The sequence below is a fragment of the Branchiostoma lanceolatum genome, chromosome 1, assembly GCF_035083965.1.
Source record: "Branchiostoma lanceolatum isolate klBraLanc5 chromosome 1, klBraLanc5.hap2, whole genome shotgun sequence".
Classification (NCBI taxonomy): Eukaryota; Metazoa; Chordata; class Leptocardii; order Amphioxiformes; family Branchiostomatidae; genus Branchiostoma; species Branchiostoma lanceolatum.
This window is the reverse complement of record NC_089722.1, coordinates 41,571,341-41,582,154: the sequence shown is the minus strand read 5'-3', so window position 1 is coordinate 41,582,154 and position 10,814 is coordinate 41,571,341. Positions and strand designations below refer to the sequence as shown.

The 10,814-nt window shown below is 48.9% G+C and overlaps 1 protein-coding gene across 1 annotated transcript; it reads right to left on the bottom strand.

Moving 5' to 3' along the window:
- Positions 1 to 782: 782 nt before the first annotated feature.
- On the bottom strand, positions 783 to 10,788 carry LOC136426745 (uncharacterized). The gene is made up of 6 exons (XM_066415485.1): positions 10,702 to 10,788; positions 10,422 to 10,559; positions 4,229 to 4,475; positions 2,579 to 2,720; positions 1,845 to 2,178; positions 783 to 1,307 (listed from the first exon to the last, which is right to left on the bottom strand). The coding sequence occupies exons 1-6, from the start codon at positions 10,786 to 10,788 to the stop codon at positions 1,089 to 1,091; spliced, it is 1,167 nt and encodes a 388-aa protein (XP_066271582.1). The 3' UTR covers positions 783 to 1,088.
- Between the last annotated feature and the right edge of the window lie 26 nt (positions 10,789 to 10,814).

Here is a 10,814-nt window from a genome sequence, read left to right as displayed (position 1 = left end):
GAAAGGCAACGACCGTTCACGAAACGGACTGAATTTGCCTCGGCGCCAGGAAAAAGTCTCTTGATCACACGTTCTTTTTCGGTGATTTGCATAATGGTATATGATTGAAAAACTTGAATAATTTCCTATGAAATGATGCCTCGTTTGTTATGATCACGCTTAAATTGCACCGAATTCTAAGGTCGCTCGTAAGTCTTTAAAAAGTGCCAAAATTCCCCTGCCAACGTCTGACATTATCATAAGGGGAATTTCAGCACATTTTATTTGTTGACTCGCACGGTTAGCTCTGGTGTTCGACTTGTGAATGTAGGATCATGATTATTATAAGTTTGGTATTTTTGTGAAGGCTTTCCAATTATATATTATTCTGTACCGTTAATAAAGTAACAGAGGAATGATTGATCAAATTTAAGTTTCCGAACTTTTTGTGCCTCATGTTTATTATAGTAATGTCTGAAATCATGACTCTCGACTGTTCCCTGGAATGTAAGATAGAGTTGAAGAGGGCAGTTTCTGCTGGTGTAAATAATATGAACCATTTGTTTTGTTTTCATGTATTCTCCACCATCTTGTTTACATTGGAGCCTACACACCTACACATATACCGTCACACACGCAAATATACACAACCCTCTCTGGCCTACTCGCAAACATATGACAGATAACTCGTACACTTGTATAAGTGACATCACATGTTTATTGTTTCGGCTAAACCATCAATAACGTAGTCTATAGAATTAAGAATTGCGGCAAGAAAATGATTCAATGAGATAAGTATGCTGCCACCGACTGTATTGAAAATAGATAATGCAATCATTTTTTAAATTCACAGCCCTACTGATAAAGATCATACAAATGGAATTTGACATGCACAGGATAACAATCAATAACAATCTTCCAAGTACATTAAGACCATAACATATGTATGGGAAGGTTTACGATGTTATCTACACCGCCTATAGTATCTACAACGAGCGGTCAGGGTCAGTGCCTACTCTGCGAGGGTCGCATAAACATTCTGACAATTTCTTTTTGAAGGAGGCAGCAGTGGTGTCTTTGTTTTAAAGGCCTTTGTAGGTATTTCTGGTTTACACGACGGCCGGCAGCCCGTCTAAGTACCGGAGGATCTCCCCCGTGGTCCATTGCGACTCCTCCACCGGGAAACCCAGAGTGCAGTCCTGACACGTGGCGACCTGTGATTGGTCCGTGTACGTGGCCGTCCCCAGCTTGTACTCGTACGCGTAGTCATGACGACGGATGGTATCCCGGCATGCCTGTGAGTCCAGGGGCTGTCGGTTCTTGACACACTGGAGTCAAAGAATACATGATACAAAAAATGTAAAAAATTGTGGGTGGTAGGTCTATTTTCGATAACGAAATTATCTTTAAAAAACGAACCCACTTGTATGTCTTTATCGTATAGACAATATATGTATTTGAGCAGGTTAGATATGTATTGTGCTACATGTTGTTTGTTGCGTGCCTGTAAAGCTGGCGGCTTACTTAAAAGAACGATTATCATAACGCTTATCATAACTTCTTGAAAAATTCAGATTCAGAACTCCAAATTCTGCCTTTGTTACTGGTGCCCCTGTCCCTGGTGCTTAATGACACACCAACAAGACTGGTGCCCCTGTCCCTGGTGCTTAATGACACACCAACAAGACAGGTGCCCCGGTACTCTAATGCTGGCCTGACAAATGTATAGACCCTTGAGAGCTCAAATCTAATTGGTGACCTCTGCTCTTAAGCAAATTGAATGCTTCTTGATCTATGACCCTCTATGACCATGCCTGTCCTTTGACCCTCGAGAGCTCGAAGCTGATTGGTGCCCTCTGACCCACCTGTGCGGTGCCATTGGTCCGGCTAGCCATGACGAAAAGCGGCACGTCCCTGCCGACGGTGTTGTTGCGGAAGGGATACGGGCGGCGGAAGTGATCGAGCAGCCCGAAGAACTGGTAGGTCCACGACTTCTCGTTGTAGGAGTTGAGAAAGCGGAAGGCGTCGTAGTACTCGGGCGGCTGGAAGGTCACCCTGTCCGCACCGCCCCCCGCGAAGATGAACATCAGGCCCCACTGCACCCCCACGGTCCTGATGACGTCATGCAGGAACACGCGGCTGCGCAGATCCTCCTCCTTCTGCCTCTCCATCTCTGCATCCGTCAGGTTACGCACAAACCTTTGGAAATAATATCAGAACAATTCAATAGGTGCTAACTTTCATAGCACACATGTTAATCTTTCGAAATGAAATTAAATTGATAAACCAATGATATCTTTCAACCAACCAACCAACCAACCTATCAGTCAATCAATCAATCAATCAATCAATCAATCAATCAATCAATCAATCAATCAATCAATCAATCAATCAATCAATCAATCACTTCCAGGTTTTGTTTAGCAGATCACGCAGCATTCGTGTGCTCCATCAATCAATGGTTCGAAATTATATGTATATATCATATATAATATATATACATATATGTATATAGAGTGAGAGAGAACTATGAAAACACAGACAGAGAAACAGACACGCCGAAAACCCCCTACATGGAGGTAGCCACTAGTTAACGCACCGCTCCTGCCGGAACTCGAAGTCGTCATCATAGCAGTCCATTAGAATGAGTGACGTCACGTTCTCGCGGTGCGTCCGCGCGAACTCCCAGGCCAGGTTCACTCCCCCTCCCCAGGCGGCAACAACGAACGGTCCCCTCTCGCCTGGAAAACAGGCAAATGATTGAATGAAATATGTTCGGAAATAAAAGATTTGGATATTGTGATACTTGATCTCTGCTTAAGTGACAAAACTATAAGCCTGTTTATGGCTCAAACTGCAAATGCGAAGCGAGATTCATTGTGAGTTATATGTCAAAGGTCGAAGCCCCTAACTGGTAAGCTGTTCTTGTGTAGACAACGCGCTTGGCACATGTTCAGATGTTTTGTTTTGCAGATGTTTCAGCGATGCGTAGTTTAATCAGTAAACAGGCCCATTGTTGTTGACTCTATCTCCCCCTCTCCCCCTCTCCTCCTCCCTCTCCCTCTCTCTTCCTCTCTCTCTTCATATCCCCCTCTCTCCATCTCTCTCTCCTTCTCTCTCTCCCTCTCTCCTTCTCTCTCTCCTTCTCTCTCTCTCCTTCTCTCTCCTTCTCTCCTTCTCTCTCTCCTTCTCTTCTCTCCTCTCTCCCCTCTCTCTCTCTCTTTCTCTCTCTCTCCCTCTCTGTCCTCGTCTCTCTCTCTCTCTCAGTGACAGCCGCAGAAGTCAGAAAACGTTACGATCTCCCACCCTAACATCTACTTGGAGCCGCCCCACCCACCTGTGGCCTGTATGAGGGGGTAGTGGTAGGAGTCGTCCTGTCAACCCTAACATCTGCTTGGAGCCGCCCCACCCACCTGTGGCCATTATGAGGGGGTAGTGGTAGGAGTCGTCCTGTCTACCCTAACATCTGCTTGGAGCCGCCCCACCCACCTGTGGCCTGTATGAGGGGGTAGTGGTAGGAGTCGTCCTGTCTACCCTAACATCTGCTTGGAGCCGCCCCACCCACCTGTGGCCTGTATGAGGGGGTAGTGGTAGGAGTCGTCCTGTCTACCCTAACATCTGCTTGGAGCCGCCCCACCCACCTGTGGCCTGTATGAGGGGGTAGTGGTAGGAGTCGTCCTGTCTACCCTAACATCTGCTTGGAGCCGCCCCACCCACCTGTGGCCTGTATGAGGGGGTAGTGGTAGGAGTCGTCCTGTCTACCCTAACATCTGCTTGGAGCCGCCCCACCCACCTGTGGCCTGTATGAGGGGGTAGTGGTAGGAGTCGTCCTGTCTACCCTAACATCTGCTTGGAGCCGCCCCACCCACCTGTGGCCTGTATGAGGGGGTAGTGGTAGGAGTCGTCCTGTCTACCCTAACATCTGCTTGGAGCCGCCCCACCCACCTGTGGCCTGTATGAGGGGGTAGTGGTAGGAGTCGTCCTGTCTACCCTAACATCTGCTTGGAGCCGCCCCACCCACCTGTGGCCTGTATGAGGGGGTAGTGGTAGGAGTCGTCCTGTCTACCCTAACATCTGCTTGGAGCCGCCCCACCCACCTGTGGCCTGTATGAAGGGGTAGTTGTAGGAGTCGTCCTGTCTACCCTAACATCTGCTTGGAGCCGCCCCGCCCACCTGTGGCCTGTATGAGGGGGTAGTGGTAGGAGTCGTCCTGTCTACCCTAACATCTGCTTGGAGCCGCCCCACCCACCTGTGGCCTGTATGAGCGGGTAGTGGTAGGAGTCGTCCTGGTTGGCGAAGCCGTAGTCGGACAGCCCCATGCCCGGCTTGTCGTAGGCGCAGGCCCGCCAGCCTGCCCGTGTCAGTCCCCGCTGGATGCCGAGCAGGTCGTACAGGGTGTGGCCGCCGCCCGTCTCCAGCCACACGGTCGGGCGGGAGGCGTTCACCGGCCCGTCGCACCACACGTGGAACCGCTGCGTCCCCAGCCCGTAGCGAACCTACAGGGGAAAGCGTCGGTTAGTGACCCTAGGTGCCTTTGAACCAAGAGTCTCTGAATCTCACGCGCGTCAAGAGAGAGCAGTGACCTTAAAGTGCTCCTTTACAGAATGAACACTTTTTATGTGTACATCACGAAGTTCATAAGGGCAAAACACATATTATGACTGGCATAACGGAAATACATATACTCAGAGAGCTACGGCAGCTTGCAGGAAAAAAGACACTGTGGAAAGAAATGAAGAAAGACTGAATGCAACCAGAGGTTGTTTCTACAACTACCTGAGCTGAAGAATGCGCTAACGTCGATCCACTAAAAATCATTTCGGATACTTGCCCCTCACTTACTTGTTCACCTCCTTGTTTAAGTGTACAGTTTACAATGGGTTCCAGCTGTATACATGTAGTAACTGTATAGTTGTAGATAGATGGATGGATGGATGGATGGATGGATGGATGGATGGATGGATGGATGGATGGATGAATGGATGGATGGATAGATGGACAGACAGATTGGACAGACACTTACCATTCTTGGACAGACGAACCCAAATACAGGGAACGAGCACAGCAGCTAAAAGAACATTTCCAGAATCGAGGCTATGAAGACGCCCTCCTGGATCAAGCTGCACAACGCGCCCAAGACCGCCCAAGAGAGGAACTCATAGGAGCCAAGAAGAAAAAGGTTGCCTCGCAAGACAGACCAGTCCTAGTCACCACCTACAACCCACATCTACCACCCATCAACAACATTCTCAGAAAGTACTGGAACATTCTACAACTATCACCCAGAACACGAGAACTCTTCCAAGATCCACCACTCATCGCCTACCGCCGCAACAAAAATCTGAGGGATACACTGGTGAGGGCCCAGATCCCGAGGGAGAACAAGAATTTCATCACGAAAAACATCCCTCCGGGATCATACCCGTGCGGAAGAAAGTGCCTCACCTGCACATACGTCAGGAAGAGCAAGGATTTCCAAAGCCATCGCACTTCGAGACGCTACACCATCAGGGCCCACATCACATGCCGCACCAGGAATATCATATACATGATATAGTGCAAGAAATGCGGCATACAATACGTCGGCGAAACAGGACAAACATTGGCCAACAGGATGAACGGGCACCGATCTTCCATCAAGACGGACAAGGATACACCCATCGCAGCCCACTTCAACCAACCGAGCCACACCGTCGCGGACATGGAGGTCGTCGGACTCGAGAAGCTGGCATACGGCAGGACCGAAGACCTCACACGACAACGACGACTCAGCAGAGAATCCTACTGGATACATCAGCTCCGAACACTTCACCCAGAAGGACTCAACCTGGAATCACTGGAAATAACCAGGGTATGAGGGGACAAGAAGTATAGTTCTCGTCGTAACCGGCGCTAACACTTTGACTTGTAGTTGATTTACGCTTCGCATTTGCTGGTTACTAGTATCCTATGGATCCGAGCACTAACTTAGAAAGTTCGGTAGTCTGTTACATTCATGCTTTGTTTGTAATTTGATTGTATTTTGTACTTGATTCTCTGTATTTAAGCCACCTAGCGGCAGACTTCCTGTTCATGTATTTAGCTTCACTCTGTTTGTACGGACCACTCTCCTTGACTTTGTAAACACGCATACCATTGTAAACGTCCACCATGACGTCATAATTGTAATGTGCCTCCTCCACCAATGTTTAGTAAGACCCTCATGACATGTACAATTGTTCTAGAACAATAGATGAAGTCATATCATAGGTCAACTGAGGTCAGGGCTAAACGACCTGGAGGGCACACAGAGCAATGTAGCCTAGCTAGTGCATAGTGAACTAGACCTTCAGATCAGGGCAACCTAGCCTATATCCAGGGCAATATGAGACCCTTAACGCTGATTGGTCAATATCTTAAGCTCAAGTTAGAGCGCCCTGCACTAGGGAGGCACAGAAAAGGTATAAAAGGAGGAGTGGTCCGATCTCTGTCATTCTTGAAAAAGACAATAAAGTCGAAACCGGTCGAATACCAGTCTCCGCTGTCATTTTCCCAGAACTACCATTGATGTCTACCCTTACAATTTGGGAGGATGCTGTATCCACGGCAGAAGCCAAGCGATCCAGCCACGAGACTTCGACGTCAAGAATACGTGACGAAGAGAGACAAGCAGAGAAGAAGAATGAGAAGAAAAGACAACGGAACGGATCTGAGACATCCGTTCCAGAACAGGAACCAGCACGGAAGGTACTTATCTACGCTGCACGCCAAGACCCCCTTCCCCCGAAGAACACCACCGCTCTACAAAAGGACCTGATCAAGGCCACCGACAAGAGCCTCCGTTACCAACTCCACCGAGAGACGCTACAGAAGTACTTGGATGAGCACCTGATCCCCAAAGGCCTGGTGATCGAGAAGAAACCCATGTTGGGTAAGACGAACCCAGAGTTCGATCGCCGCTGGGACGAGACCCTCAAGGAAACATCGCGCACCCTGATGGGTCTGATCATCGACTTCTACGGATCAGCAGAAGATGTCCTGGACAACACAATCGCGGGCCTCAATCGGAAGACAGAGGAACTTCCTCAAGAAGAACGGGAAACCCTTGAAAAGAACGTGGAAACGTTCAAGAAGAGAAAGGAAGCCGCCCTCCTCAAGACCAAGGAGAAAAAGTTCCAGCGAGATCGTGACATCGCCGTCAACGGCCCCAGCAAGAAGCGTCCAAAAAACGGAAGTACCCCTCCACAGGAGGGGTCCAACAACAAGGAGCAGCCACGGCAGCGCCTCACCGACAAAGGCGACGAAAGCAACAAAAGCGCCCCATCGGCAAAGAAGGACAAACGCCAGAATGCACCAGAAAAGGTACGCAAGCAGGCCAACGCAAGGAGGAACCCACGAGGGGGCTCCATAAGAAGGCTCGTGCTCGCCCTCGGCGATTTAATCGCCAAAAGGCCATCCAAGAAAAACGCAAGAGGAGGAAAGACAGGATACGGAAGATACGCCGCCGCAAACTCCTCGAAGCAGCAAGGAAAACAGTGGTAAACCTCTCGGACATACCACTCACCGACACTGACATACTTGCACTTTCTAAAGGACTCAACTTCTCCCCCTCACCCACTGATCTCAACCGACAACAACTCATCACAGACCTCCACGCCTTCTTCAGAAGACTTCGATTGCGGGAACTATTTGCTGACCACGACAAAATGGAGACCCAAAAATTCAAGGTCAAAAGCAAGTGGACTCCCCCCACCCACAGAGATCCGGCGCTAGACACCTTCATCATGGCAGTCGAAAAGGAAATCCTAGAACACAAGGAACCTTCACCAAGACTGTTCAAGACCAACATCTGCAGTGCAGAACGCGAAGCCCTTGCGGAACTCAGCCGAAGAACTGACATCATCATCAAACCCGCAGACAAGGGCTCCGCGGTAGTGATCATGAAAAGAGAAGACTACATCCAAGAAGCACTACGTCAACTCTCCAACAAAGATCACTACAAGCACATCGACTCCTGCCCCACGGAGGAACACGCCGCGCTGGTAAGAACAACTCTCTTTAAACTTCTTAACGAAGGAACTATCAGCGAAGACGAGTTCAACTATCTTGCGCCCGTACACCCAAGAACGCCTGTCTTCTACCTTCTCCCTAAGATCCACAAGGAAGGTAACCCGGGCAGACCAATCATCTCAGCCAATGACTGTGCAACAGAAAGGATCTCTGAATTTGCTGACCACCACCTCCGCCCTTTGGTGCAAAGACTACCATCTTACATCAAGGACACTACGGACTTCTTACAGAAACTCAACAAACTCGGGAAGATTTCGCCAACCGCCAAACTGGTCACCCTGGACGTGTCATCCCTCTACACTAACATCCCAACAGAAGAAGGTATACAAGCGTCTCGCGAAGCGCTCCAAAAGAACCCTTCAGACGTTCCCACCGAAGCCATCTGCGACCTACTGGACAGGATCCTGAACCTCAACAACTTCGAGTTCAACGGAGGACACTACATCCAAGTCCAAGGAACGGCTATGGGAACGAGAGTGGCGCCTTCATACGCAAACATCTTCATGGGAAAATTCGAGGAACAACACGTCTACAAGAGGAACCTCAAACCACTAGTCTGGTGGAGGTACATAGACGATGTTTTCGCCATCTGGACACACTCGGAAGAAGACTTCAAGTCATTCATAAAAGACCTCAACACAGCACATCCAACCATCAAGTTCACGGTAGAAACCTCCACTACATCTATCAACTTCCTGGACGTCACCATCAGCGTTTCGGAGGGAGCTTTCACCACGGATCTCTACACAAAACCCACAGATAAGCACCAATATCTTCTAAGGAACTCTTCCCACCCCACCCACTGCAAACGGGGTATACCTTTTGGACAATTCTTACGCGTTCGTAGAATCTGCTCAGACGAACCCAAATACAGGGAACGAGCACAGCAGCTAAAAGAACATTTCCAGAATCGAGGCTATGAAGACGCCCTCCTGGATCAAGCTGCACAACGCGCCCAAGACCGCCCAAGAGAGGAACTCATAGGAGCCAAGAAGAAAAAGGTTGCCTCGCAAGACAGACCAGTCCTAGTCACCACCTACAACCCACATCTACCACCCATCAACAACATTCTCAGAAAGTACTGGAACATTCTACAACTATCACCCAGAACACGAGAACTCTTCCAAGATCCACCACTCATCGCCTACCGCCGCAACAAAAATCTGAGGGATACACTGGTGAGGGCCCAGATCCCGAGGGAGAACAAGAATTTCATCACGAAAAACATCCCTCCGGGATCATACCCGTGCGGAAGAAAGTGCCTCACCTGCACATACGTCAGGAAGAGCAAGGATTTCCAAAGCCATCGCACTTCGAGACGCTACACCATCAGGGCCCACATCACATGCCGCACCAGGAATATCATATACATGATACAGTGCAAGAAATGCGGCATACAATACGTCGGCGAAACAGGACAAACATTGGCCAACAGGATGAACGGGCACCGATCTTCCATCAAGACGGACAAGGATACACCCATCGCAGCCCACTTCAACCAACCGAGCCACACCGTCGCGGACATGGAGGTCGTCGGACTCGAGAAGCTGGCATACGGCAGGACCGAAGACCTCACACGACAACGACGACTCAGCAGAGAATCCTACTGGATACATCAGCTCCGAACACTTCACCCAGAAGGACTCAACCTGGAATCACTGGAAATAACCAGGGTATGAGGGGACAAGAAGTATAGTTCTCGTCGTAACCGGCGCTAACACTTTGACTTGTAGTTGATTTACGCTTCGCATTTGCTGGTTACTAGTATCCTATGGATCCGAGCACTAACTTAGAAAGTTCGGTAGTCTGTTACATTCATGCTTTGTTTGTAATTTGATTGTATTTTGTACTTGATTCTCTGTATTTAAGCCACCTAGCGGCAGACTTCCTGTTCATGTATTTAGCTTCACTCTGTTTGTACGGACCACTCTCCTTGACTTTGTAAACACGCATACCATTGTAAACGTCCACCATGACGTCATAATTGTAATGTGCCTCCTCCACCAATGTTTAGTAAGACCCTCATGACATGTACAATTGTTCTAGAACAATAGATGAAGTCATATCATAGGTCAACTGAGGTCAGGGCTAAACGACCTGGAGGGCACACAGAGCAATGTAGCCTAGCTAGTGCATAGTGAACTAGACCTTCAGATCAGGGCAACCTAGCCTATATCCAGGGCAATATGAGACCCTTAACGCTGATTGGTCAATATCTTAAGCTCAAGTTAGAGCGCCCTGCACTAGGGAGGCACAGAAAAGGTATAAAAGGAGGAGTGGTCCGATCTCTGTCATTCTTGAAAAAGACAATAAAGTCGAAACCGGTCGAATACCAGTCTCCGCTGTCATTTTCCCAGAACTACCATTGATTTCATTCTTGGACAGACACTTACCTCCAAGAATGTCCCCGGAGCCGCGGACCCTCCATGCTGGGCGTAGCCAATACCCTGTATCCAAGCGCCACCTAGCATCATCCCGAAGAACAGCAGCACCAAGGCTCGCAGACAACCGTTCAGAATGTACCCTGCACGCTTAAGTAAAGTAAAGGGAAGGGAAGTAAAGTAAAGCAGTCATCCTTAATTGAGGTGAATCATGATATCGATGCGTTTTCAAGTAGCTATAACTAGTGCAATGCGACTTCACACCATGCTGGCGTTTTTTGGTCAAGCACACCGGGTCACCCCAACTCTTCTCGATAAGTGTGTTGGGCTCTTTCACGTGCAGACGCTTTAGGCTCATGCCTGAATCTCCCTCATACATGAAGCCGCCGACTTTACGTCACCGGC